We start from the raw sequence: 19220 nt of genomic DNA, 5'->3' as shown, positions 1-19220 counted from the left end.
CATTTGCCATTTATTTTACAGACTTTACAAAAAACTGTACTGACCATCAAGGACAACATAATCATGCTCTCCTTTTTTTTTCTCCATTTTTCTCCGTGGAGAAACTCACGATATGCTCACTGTATTGGGGATTCTTGCATTACTTTTCATAATAGGGAGTGGTGTAAAGTTTTACATGTCACCTTGGTTCTTGGAGGAGGAAAACTAGTTGTTTGTGGTGGCCTGCCCTGAGTACTGCATGGTACCAAAGTGAGTGCACAGATGAAAGTATAGAATTCATGGTGGTGGTTACATTGCCATTAACAAAAATAGGTTAAGCATCAAAAGAATCAATTTGTCCTCTAGTGCCAAAAGAAAGAAGGTAAAAAATGCTGAGTTTATTTTAGTTTTGAATTTTATTTTTCAAATTATCTTAAAACATTCAAGTAAATTCAGTCAATAAAAAAATTGTCATTGCTTCTCTTAACTATTATATTTTATAAATTAGCGGGATCCCCCAGAAGAGGAAATACCATTTTGTACTCTAAAATCCTTTCCAGCTGCTATTGAACATACTATTCAGTGGGCAAGAGATAAGGTAATAAAGATCTTTTTTTCAAGGAATATTTTTTTATAGTAGAAAAGATATTTTCAACTTTCAATTAGACTTGTTTGTGACTTCTCCCTCTTTTCCATAATAGTTTGAAAGTTCCTTTTCCCACAAGCCTTCATTATTTAACAAATTTTGGCAAACCTATCCATCTGCAGAAGAAGTCTTACAGGTAAAAATTAGTACATTTTAATACAAACAACACTTTGGGTAATCTTGTTTTCAAGTTGCTCGCAAATGGTTTAGTTTACTTCCTTAGAAAAGGATTAAAGGGGTTGTTATTGTTTGTAGTAAAGTACATAAGGAATCTTAAAATTAGCAGGTCACAAATGACTATTTATTTTAGTTTGGTTGAAGTATATGGAGTTGCCAATATTTGACCACATTTAACCCCAAAAACATCAATTCATATGTTTCAACCTAAGAAGGATGTTATAATAATGCTAGGAGAACTGCAAATAATAAAACAGCTTGTTAAGTTCTTTGAGTGCCAGTGAAACTTCCACAATTGGCCAGTAATATCTCAGACTTACTACTCTCATAGTGAGGGCACTTCAGAGATTGTTTTCTTACTTTACTTTAATCCTATACTAACAGTGCCAGCGTTTTAGTATAAAACATTATTCTTCATACTTCTTTTAGTAAGTACATATATAGTACTAATAGCTAGCAAAACATGAGGATAACTTGGGAGACAAGTAACTTTAGTTAAAATTTCTTGAGCTATTTGTTTCTGTTTATCCTCCAAAAAAGAGGGAAAAAAGGGGACAGGAAAAAGACAAGGACAAGGAGCTTGCATTGGAAAAAAATCCTGAGACACAAGAGATGGCACTTCAAACGTTGGCCAATGCTTCTCGGGGGGGAGTGTGTGTGTGTCTGGTGTTCAACTGGAAATGCATTTGTTTTGTTTTCTCTCATTGTAGAAGCTACAAACTGGACACAGTTTAGAAGGCTGTTTTCAAGCTATTAAGTTACTTAGCAGAAGACCTAGAAATTGGTTCCAGTGTGTAGAGTTAGCAAGATTAAAGTTTGAAAAATATTTTAACCATAAGGTAAGTGTGCATTATAAAACATTAAGAAAAGGTCTGACCTTAGCTCATTTGATGACTACCAAATAAATTTCATTGACCCTAAATGTCAGCTCTTTATTTTGGGAAAGTTTTTAGAAACAGGTAGTAGATTTAGTGAAAACCAGTGCTGGACACACAACTAATTTCTCTTTGGATGTTACTGATTAAAGAATGCATTTGTACTTCACCCAGTGGCATGTTAGTTATACATTTAACTGATCCTTCTCTTTCTGTGTGCAAAATTGGATTTTCAGGAGAAGTTCCCTCTGAAGTATAACGAATGCATTTCAGCAGTAGTGTTAAAGTAGTTTGTTTTTCACAGTAAAGCAAGAGACTGAGAAAATAGAGATATTTACTCAGAAATTTTGTTGGAATTTTGCCTTCCCTGCCATATCTGATAATCATATTTTGTGTCTCTTTCCTCATTTGTAAATGAAGATAACAAATTAGTACCTAATTCATAGGACATTGATGAGGCTCAAGTGATTTAATACATGTAAAGCATTCAGAACAGTACCCGGCCCATAAATACCGACTCAGTATTAGCTGTTATTCTTATCTCCAACAACACAGTTGCTAGAAGGTGTCCTGCACTCTTTTTAGTCTCTTCCTCTCTTTAGGCATTTACCTATTGGAAGATAAATTAAGTTCATCTTTTTTAAAAAGTTGTTTGATTACACTTATCCCTGCTTTTCACTTTCCTCTTGGCTCTGCTTCTTGAAAAAAGTGGTCTATACTCACCTTGTCCAAGTTTTAGTCCAGTAAATTGTCTTCTTTCCCCATTGTTATTCAATTTATCCTTAACATGATTATCAGTGACCTCCTGTTTAAAAATATAAAGGACTCTTTGTAGTCCTTATCTTCTATAGTTTTTTTGTAACTTTATCATGGAAAAATTGAATAGTAGAAATGTGGAGAAAATGGTATAATGAACCCCCATATAATCCTCATATATCTCTCCTTCAGATTTAACAATTATCAACTTATAATCTTGTTTTCATCTATAACTCCTTCCAGTACACCCTTCCTCACATGGCTTTGAAGCAAATCTCAAATATATAATTTTAAAATAAAAAACAATACATATTTTACTGCTTAGTTTTTGTTTTAAGGATTAGCTCCTTAAAGTAGCAGAATGATATGTAAAATATACCACCATTTCTGTAAAAAGGGATGAAATAATCTGTATTTGTCTTTGCTATAGATGCTGTTAACCCAAAAATAAAGGGCCAAATTGAGAGGCAGCAAGCATTTATCTGAGATCCAAAATAACAGTTATTCAGGAAACAATGATTCAGGCAGAAACCAGAATAGTGTTCCCATTAGGAGGTGTTCTTGAGAAGGGGAAAAATTTCATGAACAGAAAGGGAGGAATTTTTATGGGTCTTAATACTCTAAAGAAATTTTTGTAGATGCAGATACCAGCATAGTATTGCTAATTGTTAAAAATGTCTTTAATTTTCAGTCTGGGAGTCATAATGCTTCCCTGTTAGCTTTGCAAACAGTTGTTTGGAATACAGTGCTGCCTTAGGCCCAGTCCAGTGGTTATTTCACCCAGTTTTACCATTCCAAAGGTTTGAGAAATAAGACCTGTAAGGCATATCCTCTGGGATGGCCACTCAGACTGCATTTTGAATTGGCTTTGTTTATATTATTTTTTATAATGACAAACTATAAGTGTTGATTTTAAAATAACAGTAGAGGTTAATTCCAGGTATAGGGGGAGGGGGAGCATGGCAATCCGGAACAGACAGATGGAGTGCAAGAGTAGCTTGGAGAAGTCACTGTATATCTTTTATGTGTTTTAATTTTTTTTAACTTCTTTTTTTTCTTCAGGCTCTTCAGCTTCTTCACTGTTTCCCTCTAGATACCCGATTAAAAGATGGCAGTAAGTATAACCAAGTGAGTGTTGAAAAAAAAGTTTAATGTAATTTATTACTGACTGCCTCCATTTAAAATAATATTTATATCTTGTTAGGTTTGTTTTGGCAATCACCGAAGAGGCCTCCCTCTCCAATACAATTTGATTTCAATGAACCTTTGTAAGTTTTTATATTCAGTTTCATATACATTTTTATTGTAAATCTGGAACATTGTGTAGGCTTATCTTATTGGATGAAAATTTCAGACTCTTTAGAGTTAAATTATTACATCCCTGTTAATCTGATAGTTAACATAGTCTTGCCAACCACGCCAGTCACCACACTTCTTTCCATACCATCTATTTATATATCTCTACAATAAATAACCTCATTATTTTATCTTTTCTAAAGTGAAACCAAAGTGTCACCTCTGACTTTATCCATAAAGAAGTAAAATGACAGCCAATGTTTTCTATTTAATGAAGCTAGTATGTAAGAAACTTAAGTTATATGGGGGTAAAAATGATTACTGCTAAATATCTCCCTAAATCATCTCAAATTAATTTTCAAAGGAGTTTGTTTTTGAGTGAATACCTGTATACCTATTTGTATGAGATACACACTTTTATTTACACACATGCATGTATATATTTTAATTAAACACTTACTTAGCTTGTAAGCCTTCTTTTATGCTTAGTTTTTTCATCTGGTGCTTATTTTAGATTTCCAGTCACCTAATCCTGATGGCTTCTCCTGTCAAACTTGTTTTTAGACAAACTCATTTGCTTAGTTTCAACTTGATATACACTTTTTAAAACTAAACGTTTAATATTTTCTTATGGATTTTCTTTCACTAGCCTAATTTTTGCTTTTCTGGCCACCAAATCCCCAGAGTAATCATGCTTGCTACCTAACTGTCAGTGCTTATCAGGATAAACATCTGCTGTTTTCTCTTTTGTAGCTTTTGCAGTGCTTAGATCTAGACCAGAACTTCACTGCCTGAATTTTTTAAAAAATAATTCTGTAACAAAAATTCTGTAGTTAGTTTTCAACATTGTAATGTCTGTAGTTTCTGATGAATTAAACATCTTATTTGAACCTTGTATTCAGACTTCTATTTTTTTTTAATTTCAAAAGGCACTTCAGTTTCCTTCTGAATGCTGCAAAATTATATGCTACAGTCTATTGCATTCCATTTACAGACGAGGTAAGATATTCTTCAAGCCATAGCAAATGATACAAAGCCAGGCTAGTAGAATTAGGTGACTTATCAGCTAATTGTATCATCAAAATGTGTTTATATATTATGAGAATTGTTCTTTGTTATAACCTTTTTATTTTGTTTTATTGTTGTTCATTCTAACATAGCAGAAGCTAAAATCTCATTGCAGCATTACTAAGTAGAAGAAAGTCAATTTTTCTAAGTTTAAGTAGTGAAACAAATATTTGTAAAAGCAGTCTTTAGTTTTGAAACATTTCAGTCCTATTAACTTCAATTGTAATTACTCTGAAAACCTAAAGGGAACTATTTTATAGGAATTTAAAAATATTCCTTAGAGATTCCCTAACATATGCTTGGCTTATTTTGTGATACTTACATACTTTTTAGGAAATTTGAAAATGTTACCTCATATTGACATTTCTTAATGTTTATCATCATATTCATTGTCTTAGACATAAATCATTGACTAACTCTAAAAGACCTAATAGTATAGTTTTATTTGAGGGGCAGATTTGCATTAGTTATTTTTTTCACAAATGCATATTATAGCTAAATAAATTGCTATATTTTATGTAGGTTGAATGGGAAAATATGAACCAGATTCATCATTAATACTGGCTGTTTTGGATCCAGATTCAAATGGTTGTAGCAGTTTTGGATCCAGATAAAAATGCCTATTGTAGATTAATCCTTTTTTATAGTAAATGTATAGTAAAATATACTGTAAATGTCTGGTAAAAACAGTGGCATACAGTCTGGTATTCTTTTCTGTACAAAGACTAGTAATTTTTTAAAAGATTTTATTCTTAAAGAGGAGAAGGGAGGAAGAAAGAGAGGGAGAATGTGTGGTTGCCTCACACACTCCCCTACCAGGGACCTGGCCCACAACCCAGGCGTGTGCCCTGACCAGTGACCAAACTGACGACCCTTTGGTTCTCAGGCCAGCACGCAATTCACTGAGCCACAACAGCCAGGGCACTAGTAAATGTTTTTTAATTTATTCTTTTCTAGAGTGGAAGGGAAGGAGAAAGAAAGGGAGAGAAACATCGATTGGTTGCCTCTTGCACACCCCCAAACTGAGGGCCTGGCCCACAACCCAGGCACGTGGCCTGACTGGGAATAAAACCAGCAACCTTTCAGTTCACAGGCTGGCTCTCAACCCACTGAGCCACACCAGGCAGGTCCAAAAGGACTAGTAATTTTGTGATGTGTCATAGGTGTCCTCAAAACCGGTTTGTTCTAGTTTTTTCTAAACAGCTTTTTAATAGTAAGTATGGATCTGATAACTTTACATTTATCCAAGTTTATCTTGAACCATTTAAATATTCTCCTGTTTCCAAAGGTATTTACTTATTTATTTTATTTATTGAGAGTAACTTTATATAGGGGGCTTTGTAAAACAATGAATAGATCCTGATTTCAAAGTACTCAGTCTGATACTCACAAGTAGTCATAAAACTACCTTTATAAAAATTTGTTGAAAGAACTCAGATTTCAAGTTTCTTGACAAATAACTACTTTCTCACATTTTCTCCCCCAGCCTTTAGAGTTGATATTTCTGTAGAAACAAAGATAAATGCCATAAATGAATGTATGATAGTCAAATACATCCATTTACGGATGTAAATAGTCATGATAAATTATTCAAGTATTTTAGTATGAAAAAGAACTTCTATAGAATGTTTTTAGCTTTAGAACTCAGAATTTAAAGAATAAGTTTATTGATAAAATTACTTTTTTAAAAAACAGGACATATCAGCAGATGCCCTCTTGAATATTCTTTCCAAAGTAAAGATTCAGGAATTCAAACCTTCTAGTAAGGTATGTTTAGAAATTCTTTTATTTAACAAATAGCTATTGAACTTCTATGCATGTCAAATCCCATTCTAAACTTGGAGAATCCTTCCGTGAATAAACAAAGCAAAATCCTTGGTCTTGTGGAAGTTATATTCTGATGGGCCAGAGGCAGTCTATTAAAAAAGATGCCACTAATTGCATAATATTGTAAAGTGGGCATAAGTGCTAAGAAGAAAAAATAAAATGGGGAAAAAAGAAAGCATGATGGGGAGGGTGACATTTCATATGGGATGAAAGGGGAAAGGCTCTCTGACAAGGTAAATTTGAGCTGAAGCCCAAAGGAAGTGAGGGAGTGAGTCATCCTGTGATCTGGTGAAAGAGTGATGCAGGCAGCAGGAACAAGGCCAGAGGATGGCCTCAAAAGACTTCGAAAGCCAGGGTTTTTCCAGAGGAGAAATATGCAAGTTAAGAATGGTAGATGGTGAGATAGGTAAGTAACCAGTGGAGGATTTTAAGCAGAGGACACAATCTGACTTAATAGTTAAGAGGATGACTGTGGTTGGTCTGATAAGAATGATTATATGAGACAAAAGAGAGGAAGCAAGAAAAGGTATTAGGAGATTATAGACAAAAATGATGAAGTAATAGGTAACACGGAGTTGTGATAAGGGGTTGGATTATATGTGTATTTTGCAGTAGCCCTGACAGGATTTGTAAGGGATTGGAATTGGAGTGAGAAAGGAAAAAAAAGATTGTTACTTTCTTATTTGAAAAAAGAAGCAAGCTTAATAGCTCTGAGTAAGGATGAGAACATGAAGTTTGAGCAGTAAAAGGAAGATATGAAATAATTGCCCAAGGGAGTAGGGAAGTCACTTAATTAGAAGATGTAGTAGAATTATGAGACAGCACTGAGCATCCACTTAATGGTAACCCACTTAATGTATTCCACTAAATGTGGCTGGAGAAAAGGCAATTAACTGCTTGGGTGCTACTGTAGAACAGATGGAAAATTGGATGTAATGAGGATTGGGATTTGCCAAGCAAATATGTTGGAAAGAGAAAGATATAGGGAATAATAATAAAAATGGAACATGGCATTTAGGCAGGGTGAATAGAAAAGTTTGAAAAGATTAAGGGTTTTTTCCTACATTTTCATTATGTACCTTTTCAAATGCACTCTAAAAATCATCCATGAAACAACCTTCTGTTTCTCTTACCCTTTAGTTGTACTGGAAAATGCAGAGTATTGCCTGCCGCCCTGAAAAATTTAAGAAAGAAGTGGTGCGTGCAGTCTTCCAACCTGCATTTTTATTAGGGAAGAGGAAAACTTGTAGGCAGCAGATTTTTTACACGTAGATGGGTTTGCTAAATGAAATGTTCATGACTTGTAGCTTATTAAGAATAAAAGTACAGAAAGGGTAAACAGCATTTCCATATAAAGAAGGTTCCTAGCCCGTGTGTTGGAATGGGCAAAACTGAGAGAACCAAGGAAACATGCATCAACAACTGTACTAGCCTTCATTGCTTTCTCTTCAGTATGTTTTCTGGCCTGAATTACTTTTTTTTTCTATCAAAGTTTTAGGGTAATAAATCATCCTGATCAATGTGGCTAGTTTTAATATGAATCATATAAGCTTTGTTCAGAACTCAAAGCAGTTCACACCAAACCTTCAGGGTCTGGCACTTCTAGTTAACCGATGCCACAACCAAACATATCAACTACACATTCTGACAAACGTGTTTCTGTTCCCTTGACTTTTTAATGTTTCTTAAAAATGTATAAAAACATGAGTTAGATGTGTTTTTTAAGTAAGAAATAGTATTTTAATTAGTGATGATGTAGCTACTTTCTCAATTTGAGAATATTACTATATTTTGCTGTGTGTAATGTGCACTTTTTTGCCCAAAATTTTGCAGGAAAAATAAGGGTGCGCATTATACATGGGGAATACTAATTCTGTATCTATATAAATGTTTTTAATTCTTTTATTTATGCTTACGTGTTAAAAGTATAACTCTAGAGAGCAATAACAATAACCGTATGCAAAATAATACCCTAGAATACAATAATCAGTTTTGTTTCTAAATACAAATAAAAAATTGAGTTAAAAAATTAAAATGGAAAATTTTTTTCCTGAAAGTTTGGGCCAAAAACATGGGTGCGCACTATACATGGCAGTGCCTAATACACGGCAGAATTCGGTACCTCCACTGCCCCCGTGCAGTGTCCAATAAGTAATTCCTTAGGGAGAAATTACTTGTATATGTTGCCCTGAATCTCTATGAAGGAAGACATATTCTTTGGAAAAGAATAGCTTGTCAACAATCAACAAATACTTAAGGGATACCTATATTATATATTTTATTGATTTCCTCAGTTTCTTTGAATACAGAAAACAGCTCTGTATTGGTTAAAGCCAGGCAATTTTGGTTTGAAGTAGATTTGTGAGAATCACAAATTGTTGATTAATATTAACTTAATTTTAGTGTGGGATTTCAAAAGAGAGCCATATAAATTAAGATCTTGCAAGCTATTCAGTAAATGTTTTTAACACCCACTGTGAATAAGTTTGTTTTAGATATATAAGGGTGAGCAAAAGTAGGTTTACAGTTATTCATATGGAAAATGATACAATAACAAAAAATAATGCAAGAATAAAAACTTTTGCATACTCACAACTGTAAACCTCCTTTGCCCAGAGTTTAGGTGTCAGTATTAGGAGACAGATAATAAAGAAAACATAATATAATACAACATACTAGTGGAAGGTATAAAATACATCGTACCATAATGATTAATAATCTGATTAAATTAAATGGAGTATTTCCTCGTAATTACTTACTTGATATAACATGTATGGTAACCAATTAGATACAGGATATGATAACATTAATAAATATATATTATATTTAAAGGTTATTCAGACAGATGAAACAGCACAGAAACCAGACCATGTTCCTGTCAGCAGTGAAGATGAGAGGAATGCTGTTTTCCAGTTAGAAAAGGCTATTTCATCTAACAAAGTTACCACAAGTAAGGGACATTTCTTTATTAAAATGGTTCAAACTTATAGGGATTTTTATATTGACCAAGTTCTATACTTTGAAGCTCATGGCATTAAATGATAGCAACAATAATAATGATATTAGATTGTTCATCTTTAACTCTGACGAAGTTGATAATTCTCTCCACCATTGCCCTACCCTCAAAAGCTAAAATACGAGTTTGTTTTTTTACCTTTTAAAAAAATTTTTTTTTTATTTCTTTTTGAGAGATGAGGAAGGGAGAGAAACATCGATTAGTTGTTCCACCCATTTTTATACATTCACTGGTTGCTTCTCGTATGTGCCCTGACCAGAGATCGAATGTTGGTGGATCCAACCAACTGAGCTACCTGGCTGGGCCTTGTTCTGGTTGTTTCAGTTCTTGAGGTTCTATTATGACTTCTTTTTAGCTTATGGCTACCAGAACAAACAAAAAAAAGGAGTCCTTATGGAGACTAACCTTTAGACAGATCCAGTTAAGTCACTTTACGGTAAAAAAGCATAAACAGATATTTTTTTCTTGACTTCTTAGTCTTCATAATTAATTGCACATGGGGAATACAAACTGACCTACATACATCCTTGATCTTAAATAATAGGGAAACCGAAGTTTTAATTCCTTAAAAACAGAGCTGCTAGCTCATGTTTTTACACCTGCTCACCATCTTCCTATTGCATAAATATCAGCAGTTCCCAAACTTTTGGATTTCATGTACAGACCAATAAAATTTACACAAAACAACCTGGAGTTGCCAACTATTTATTTTGCAAATAAAAGGTAATTATCTCAGTTTATTAATTATAGTTCTGGAAAAAATAGTATCATTTCTTCTCATTTCATCACAGATTAGACTTCAGCTATCTACTGAATGAGTTTTAGAACCACTGATCTAGAAATCTTTTAAAAAGTTACATATTTTTATTTGACCAACTTATCCATTAGTTTTCAGAGGCCAAATGTTTCAGGGTAGTATTTTTGAAATCAACTTGCAAGCAATAGCCAGTGTTGCCTTTTTATTGTAAACCACTTACTAGCAGGTGTGGTAGGTACATGGCTTTCTTATATTTTGTTATTTTTTTTTAGAAAGTTTCCTATAATATAGAAGTTTCTCTAATTTAGTAGTATTAAAGCCATTATTTTAATGCCCTTCAATAAGTGCATTTCCCTGGATTTTTCTGGTACACTTCCATCACTTAAAAACATAAAAAGGAATCTATAAGAGAAGTGAAACCACAAAGCATTTCAGCTAGTAAAACCTTTACCACTCACTAGGAAACTTTGTTTTTCTGGTTGTTATTATCAGGTGACCTTCAGATGGCAGTCCTTTCATTTGAAAAAGATGATGATCGTAATGGACACGTAGATTTCATCACAGCTGCATCAAATCTTCGTGCCAAAATGTATAGCATTAAACCAGCTGACCGTTTCAAAACAAAGCGCATAGCTGGTAAAATTATACCTGCTATAGCAACATCCACTGCGGCAGTCTCTGGCTTGGTGAGTTTATTCTTCTTCCAATGAAAATGCTTCTTTTTCATCTCCTCTTTGTTTTTCCCATTACACTACCTCCAGCTAGCACTCAGAGATCTTAGAGAAGGAGGGGTACATACCGATGTTATAATTTAAAATTTTAAGGTATTTTTAAAATTAATCTATATTTTGAGGTTTTACTTGTATACAAATATTTTAATATAAAAAATAAGCTCTGTCAAGATAGAGTCTAATTTCTCTTACAGGCAGTAATCCTCTTAAACAACTTTGTTTCTTCCATCCAAAACAGGTGCTCTCTTTCTTGAATAAAAGGAACTGTCCAAATCTTTGCTGTTGGATTTTAGTTCTTTGCCTTAAAAATATGTAATTCCTGTTTGTGATTCGGGTTTCTTACCATTTAATCTTTTCTTAATGATTCAGAGTCTTTAAGGTGGCCTTAGTTGTTATACTGTACTGTGGTGTTACTCTTAGAAACTATGTAATTTTTCTGTACCTATATTAAAAATGTTTTTAGACTATTGTATTCTTCAGTTATGCTGTCTGCTTTCAAAGTAGGTAGATTATTACCTGGTCAATTTAATATATTGTGTAATAACTTTGTTCACCACATGTAGAACAGGTGGAGAGTTTAAAAGTATAAAACATGGTAAAGTAAGTGACTTATAAGAAATTTGTGTTACTCTAATAGTTGATTTTCCTGTGTACAGAAAAATGCTTCAGAAGAATTTAGGAAACTTAAACACAGTTAATTAAAGTCATGAATAATTATAGGCTTTTTATGTAATCAGATGACCTTTTTTTATTTAGGTTGCATTGGAGATGATCAAAGTAGCTGGTGGCTATCCCTTTGAAGCTTACAAAAATTGTTTCCTTAACTTAGCCATTCCAGTTATAGTGTTTACAGAAACATCTGAAGTAAAAAAAACTGAAATCAGGTATGCATGAAGGTCTGTTTCTCTTGCATAATGAGAATGAAATAAAATTCTTACATTTCAAAAGGGAAAAATACTGGCTTCACATTTCTTTTCCTGCTATATGCATATATTCTTGCCATCGCTTTAAGACCAAGTAAAAATTCTATGTTGGTGAGATTTTCGTGACTGAAATAACCATAGAACTTTCACAACACGTAATCCACACCGTTTAGCATTGTATTTTCTTACGGTTTCCTCTACCTAGCTCAGATGAATTAGAAGACACTCTAGTGTCTGACCAAGGGATCATACGATTTAGAATCTAGTTCCAAAAGCTATGTGGCATTGTACTGGACCTCCATTTTTCACTTTTCAGATTGGCAACAACCCAAAATTTGAAAATACCTATTTTGGCAAGAGTGTGAGAAAGAATTCTCATGTATTACTGATGAGAATATAAAATAGTGTAACCCATAATAAGGGGAATACAGCACTAATTTCAAATATGCAGATATTTACGTTCATTTTAAACATTATATGTACATATTCATTCTGGCATTGTTTATCATAGGCAAAGATTGGAGAAACTCAAGTGTCCAGTAGTAGGGCACTGGAACATCCCCACAGTGACACTAGTGCAGGTGTTTAAAAGGAGAGAAGGGGGGAGAACTCTCTCACTAAGACATGCTGATTTATAATGAGACACTAGAAGGACAACAAGGAACTGATAAAAATGGTTACCTGTGTGGTATGTTGGAGAAATAGCTTAAGGAATATTTTAGAAGTTGTATTTTTCTTTTTTTCCCCTACATTAGTATCTAGCTAAATTACAAATAATGGACTTCTGGGTTATTTTTATTATTCATTACTAAAGGGAAGAAAATTAAAATGCTTTTGTTTTGAATATTTTTTACAACAGAAATGGTATATCATTTACAATTTGGGACAGATGGACTATACATGGAAAAGAAGATTTCACCCTCTTGGATTTCATAAATGCAGTAAAAGTGAGACACATTTACTTAGTTGCTTTGAGTCTGTTACTTTTTATACATTAGTTACTGTGTTACTTTTTGTACATAATTTCATGGGAGAGTTTTATAAATATCATTTAGCCCAAATTTGTTTATTCTTTTCCTACTGGTAGTAAAACATTGTCACCTAACACTTTATATTTAGACAGAGCTTTGATTATTTCTGTTTTGGATATTCACTTTCAGGATAAGTACGGAATTGAGCCAACAATGGTGGTACAGGGTGTCAAAATGCTTTATGTTCCTGTAATGCCTGGTCATGCAAAAAGATTAAAATTAACGTAAGTATCACACAATATATGCAAAAGACTCACAGGAATTGAAGGATGCACCCTGGAAAATTAAACATAGAGGTTCTCAAAGTTTAGATAAAAGTATATGATTTACTCCTAACAGCAGTCAAAATGACTGAATCTGAAGTGTCTTGATTAGTGAAATTTAAAATTTACTGTGAATAATTCACAAGAATGTTTTATAGATTTGGCCGATATTTGTAATCTCCAGCATGACATGTTTTGTGAATATTTTACATTTTATTACATTGTTTATTTAGCAGATAACTTACTGAGCACCTGTAAAGCAGCTGGATAAGCTGGCTTCAGGAAGATCTGGGTTCACATCCTTCCTCAGTTACTTGTTTTGTCATGTGCAGTGGTAGCTTATTGAACTTTTTTGAAACTTAGTATCCTGTCCACAAATAGGGATGACTGTGCATGCCTGTAGCTATTGAACACTAATAGTAACGGCTAGTAATGTAATGGTAAGTAAAGAAATATTCCATAAATGTTAACTCCTGTTAACATTTGGTCATACATCTTCATCAAATAACCCTTGCTTTCAAGGACTTTACAGTCTACTAAGGCAAAGTAACATGTTAATCAGTAATTAAATTGAAACTGAGTAATTATTATAAAGGTTTTTACAGGGTACTACGGGCACTAAGTCAAACCTTGAGCTTTTATTTGAACTACCTTTGAAAATGGATTATATCAGGCAAAAGCACTCGTTTGAGCAAAGGCATGCAGTAATGATAAAGAGCATAAATGATCTATTTGAGAAATCAAGTATTTTGGAATGACTTAACAATGTGATGGTAGAATAAGTGGTGAAAAGAATGAAAATTATATATGGTACAAAATATCTTTATAAAATGGAAAGAGCTACTATTGAGGAGTACAGATTTTATAGTTCAGGGCCTGGCATGAGATAGGTACATGATATATGACAGATAACATTTTTACATTTTAAGAGAATTCTGGCAGTAGAGTGTATTGGAGGTAGGAGAGAAACTGGAGACAGCTGTCTGGGAGCTAATCCAATAGTAGGGCATATAGATGATTACATGATTTAAGGCAGTAGGACTGACAATGGCAAAAACTAAGTGGGTTTCCTTTTTTTACAGTTTTTATTTTTTCATCAGTTTTTTTAATTACAGTTACACTCAGTATTCTGTATTAGTTTGAGAAGTGCAGCATAGTGGTTAGACAGTTCTATACGTTAAAAAGTGGTCCCCCAATATTTAAAGTACCCCCCATACATAGCTATTACAATATTATTGACTATATTCCCTATGCTGTAATTTACATCCCTGTGACTGTTCTGGAACTGCCAATTTGTCTAAGCTGTTTTTTAGTACATAGGATAAACAGAATATAAGGGAAAATGTCAAACTTAAGAATGAATGTCTTTTACTGTGATGTTGCTAGCTTGCAACTGAAGATTTAAATCTTGCTTGCTTTTTTCTCTTCAGAGACATGGTTGAGAACATTTTATATGATCCCTCCAAACTTTATAGGAAGTACAGGAGAATTTGTTTTTTGAAATCATTGCTTTCAAAAGCATTTTGGGTTTCTTGGGAGGCAGGTTTGTGTGTGTTAGAGGATTTGTTTCACTTTTCGTTTTTGTCTTTGAATAATGGTTTGTATTCTTCATCACTACCAGCAGTGGTCCAAATTGATTCACTGTTAGATGTCTTGAGTTTAGAGCTTTTAGTTAAAAAGAATGTATGAAAGCAGGTGGATTATTAGGTTTAAAAATGAAATTAAACTCTAGATACAAGTCCAGATTATTAGCAAATCACTCATTTTAGGAATTTACCAAATTATTCATCTTTGGTTATTTTTCATAGAATGCATAAACTTGTGAAACCTTCTACTGAAAAGAAATATGTGGATCTCACTGTGTCGTTTGCCCCAGACACTGATGGTGATGAAGATTTGCCTGGACCTCCAGTAAGATACTACTTCAGTCATGACACTGACTAACGGCAGTTATCCTAAAGTTATTCCACGACTTCTTGATTTTGGAAAGAGTGCACTTAATTCAGAAGCTAAGAAATCAACTCAAAATACTATGGATTTCTCTTTGAGGAAGCCTTAATTTAAGGGAAATATCAGTAGAAAACTACACTGAAGAACTGCAAACCATTTTGGAGCATAGTGTACACTTGTCTAGTGCTTCATTTGTGGATATTGATCACAAGCAACTTTGAATCGGAATGTCATGTAATGCTTACAAGAAATTTGTGGATTAACCTCTCTGAGTGAATAGAAGGAAAAAATGTGTATCCATGACCAGAATAGATGAAAGATCGAGGAATTGAAAGCACCTATCCAAAAAGTTTAATCCTGTTTTATCAATTTATTTGATTAGTATTTGAGGCCCAAGTAGTGTCAGGCACTCAGCACGTCTCATGATTAGGCTTTGAATTTTAACATCAGTGAGAAGCGGAGGAATGATAGTGGTGGATGAGAGCAGACATTTTAAGTTGTACAGTGGTAGTTCATTGTCCTGTCACCTCGGCTAGCTTAACCAGAATTTGTTACCTCACTGTCTCCCAAAGATCAGGACCTTTGTTGATAGCATCAGTGCTGTAAGCCAGGAGCGGTAGGTCACCTGACACACATTACCTTGGGCTAAACGTTAATAGTATTATATGGACTCTGATGACCCTCTCAGAGAATCCGTGAATGTGAACAGATAAATGTGGCTAATCACTTGATTCTTCCATATGCCTTCTAATGTGGCCATTTTATTTATTTGGAACTCTAAACCTGATTGTCATAGTTTATAAGATTAAAAGGTTTTGTGAAAGCAGTGTTTTTTAGAAGTAGGTGAAAACTAGAAATTAAAAAGTTATCACTAGTTGAGTCTTGGATTTTTTTTTTCCTTCCAGCAAACTAATGGACAGAAAAAAATAATTTAATATTTTATTTTAAAGAGAAACATATTATTTTATTCTGCATTCCCAGAAAGGGAGTTGATGAAAATAAAAATTTATTTTTTTAGGTCTTTATTGATAGAAACTTTCTGTTTTCTGATACAACCTGTTGCCGATGTTCTTATAAGTGCTTTCATTAAAATGACAAACTATACTCAACATTGTAAACTTAGTGAAAATAACAAGTGTTTCCTTTTTTTTTATTGTTCTATTACAGTTGTCCCATTTTTCCCCCATTGCTCTCCCTTGTCCCACCCACCCTCCCTTCCCACTATCAATCCCTTTTCTAAGACTATCTTGTATTCTAAAGCCAATTTAACCACCAGAAGTTGTTTTCCTCTGGCTACTTTTCTTCTGCTCTCCTGTTCAGGCCATTAATAGGTACTTTGATAAAAACTAAATTCACATCACTATTACTTCAATTTGGTCTTTTCATACCCTTTGCTTAACTTTCCTTTTATTTTATTTACAAGTACTTTAAATTATTTTTTGTCTAGCAGCTGTAATTTTTTCATTTGTAAAAGTATCCAGTTGAGAAAACAGATTTCTTTAGGAAGGGAGGATGAATTTGCATGATTAACAGATAATCTGTGCCTGGGAAGGTGGAGAGAAGTGGACAAGGTGAATTTAAAGGAGATGACTATAAGAAGTCTTTTTCCCACATCCGTCTTGTTTTGTGCTCCATGACAACTGATACTGTCTAGGCAGCCATTCAGTAACAGTCAACTATGACCTAATAGCTTACCATTTGGTGTAAATGTCCATATCTCTTCAAAAGTAAATTCAGAACCATGCTATCAATTCTTACTTATACAGGTACAAACAAAATCAACAGGGATTAAGTTCATTTTGTGATTAGACCTGAAACCATTTTGTCATTGCTTTTTTCCCCTGTAGGTAGTGGTTATTGGCATTAATTTCTTCTGTTTAGTTCTACTAAGCTGGAAAGCCAAGTTGATGTTAATGATAATTTTTTTGTTCTGTCTTGTTTATTTCTGTACCATAAGATTACTGTTGATTGCAATTCTAGGTGCAAAAAATAATTTGATTTTGTACGGTACCACTGAGTAATTTTTTACTTATTAAAAATAAATTAAGAAATTTGACAGTATCTTTGTAAATCCTGTTCCATAGTTGACTCCGGAGATTCTAGTTTCACCATTTATTTTGTGGGTAATGTTGCTCTGGTGTTTCCTAGTTTTTAAGTTATGCAGCCATGGAGATACAGCAGTCACTGTGTATGGTGGGACACCAAGGTGCTGTTTGCTCCTGGAAATTCCACTAAGACATTTGGGGGGAAATGGTGCTGACCACGTGAAAACCTCCATCTGCTGTATCCTGTACTGTTAGTTGCAGATTTCTCAAGTCCGTTTTATTCTTCAAAACAGTTATGTTGACTTATCGGTAAGTTCCTCTAAATTGTCCCAAAGATGTGTCTTTAAGTCCACTATTTTATAATTAGTAAAATGAAGACAAAGAAAATATTTCTCTTGATCTAAAAATTCACCCATAATGAATACTGTCAAAAATTCATTGCAATCATAAGTGTATAATTATTTAAATACAATCACTAGGTGTGAGTTTGGCTATTTTACTTTTAACAAATTCAACAGGAAATTGAGATCTTGGAAATCACAGTAAGTGATGAGGTAATTTGTGTTTATTTTTCTTTCTCCTTGTCCTAGCTTTGTTTTTTTAATTCAAAAAATTAATATTGAAAAGAGTACATAAAATATAAATATGCAGTTTACAGAATCACTTTAAGGTGACTACTTGTATAACCAGCTCTCAAATCAATGGAACAGTGATGGCAGCCCAGAAAGCATCCCCCCGTAAGTCCCTTTCCCATCACAGCCAGCTTTCCCACACATACCTTCTGGCAATAGTTACCCCCCCCCACCTTCCGTGAGAACTGTGTCTTTGTGTGTCTGTTTTCCTTTAATTAAAGCCGTCTTCCATTTGGTAAGTTCTTTTTTAATAAATAATCTTTATTATATGTTTTTTCCATTCCATTTAGTCCCCTTATACCCTCCTCCACCAAGCAATCACCTCAAGTTTTAGTATTACCACTTATGTATGTACTTCAAGAATACTATTTACTTTTTAATGGTTTTTGAGCTTTATGTAAATAGAATCATACTGTGTTATTCTGTGACTGCTTCTTTCTTTGAACAAGAGATTCATCCATGTTGTTGTCTGTAATTATACTTCATTCATCATCATTGTTGTATAATTTACCTTTGCATTAACATACCACAATTTATTCGCTCATTCTATTGACTGCAGACAATTCTGATGATTTTAGTTTGGGGCAGTTACAGTTCCCCAGTGAACATTATTAATACAATATGTATCTCCTAGTGCAAATAAGATATAACCTAGGAATTGAATTACTTGGACAGAGGGTATTCGTATCTTAGATCTTACTAGATAATAACAGTTTTTCCTGAGCAGTGGAGATGTCCTGTTTCTCTACATCTTGGTCAACACTGGAGTTAACAACAGACTTTGTAAAATTTTACCAGTCTGGTGGGTGCGTGGGTGTATCTCATTGAAGTCGTCCTCTGCATTCCCTAAATACCATTGAAGTTGACAACATTTTCATAAAGTTATTGGCCACTTTGATCTTTTTTATACAGTATTTTTTCAGGTCTTTTGCCCATTTTTCTCATTTGTTTGTAAAAGATCTTTACGAATCCTGTTCTTTGTTAGCTATATAGTTGAAAATATTTCCTCCCACTCTGGCTTGCCTTTACTTCTCTTTATGGTATTCTTTGATAAAAAGAATTTGTTAATAAACACTGATGAGTAACAGTCTTTTGTTTTAAGGTTAGAGTTTTTTGTGAGTTTAAAAAATTGATCTGTACCCAAAGGTCATGAAGGTACTCCTTTATATTGTCTTCTAAAAGGTTTATTTTTGCCTTTCCAATTTAAACGTTTATTTCACAAGGGATTAATACTATGTTTCCTGGGAA

The 19220-nt window shown here is 33.6% G+C and overlaps 1 protein-coding gene across 1 annotated transcript in view; it reads left to right on the top strand.

Annotated features, from left to right (window-relative positions):
• The window catches only part of UBA6 (ubiquitin like modifier activating enzyme 6), a 72238-nt gene extending 54883 nt beyond the window's left edge, over window positions 1-17355 (top strand). The window contains exons 21-33 of the mRNA XM_024579744.4: window positions 488-577; window positions 681-761; window positions 1513-1641; window positions 3496-3547; window positions 3638-3701; window positions 4659-4728; window positions 6493-6564; window positions 9457-9574; window positions 10890-11083; window positions 11885-12012; window positions 12911-12998; window positions 13212-13306; window positions 15154-17355. Coding sequence (XP_024435512.1) covers window positions 488-577; window positions 681-761; window positions 1513-1641; window positions 3496-3547; window positions 3638-3701; window positions 4659-4728; window positions 6493-6564; window positions 9457-9574; window positions 10890-11083; window positions 11885-12012; window positions 12911-12998; window positions 13212-13306; window positions 15154-15289 — 1317 coding nt within the window. The 3' untranslated portion in view covers window positions 15290-17355. The remainder of the gene's footprint in view (window positions 1-487; window positions 578-680; window positions 762-1512; window positions 1642-3495; window positions 3548-3637; window positions 3702-4658; window positions 4729-6492; window positions 6565-9456; window positions 9575-10889; window positions 11084-11884; window positions 12013-12910; window positions 12999-13211; window positions 13307-15153) is intronic.
• The last annotated feature ends 1865 nt before the right edge of the window (window positions 17356-19220 follow it).

Source organism: Desmodus rotundus, chromosome 4 (assembly GCF_022682495.2).
Source record: "Desmodus rotundus isolate HL8 chromosome 4, HLdesRot8A.1, whole genome shotgun sequence".
Taxonomy (NCBI): Eukaryota; Metazoa; Chordata; class Mammalia; order Chiroptera; family Phyllostomidae; genus Desmodus; species Desmodus rotundus.
Note: the sequence above shows the minus strand (reverse complement) of the source record. Positions and strands in the feature narration are given on the sequence as shown.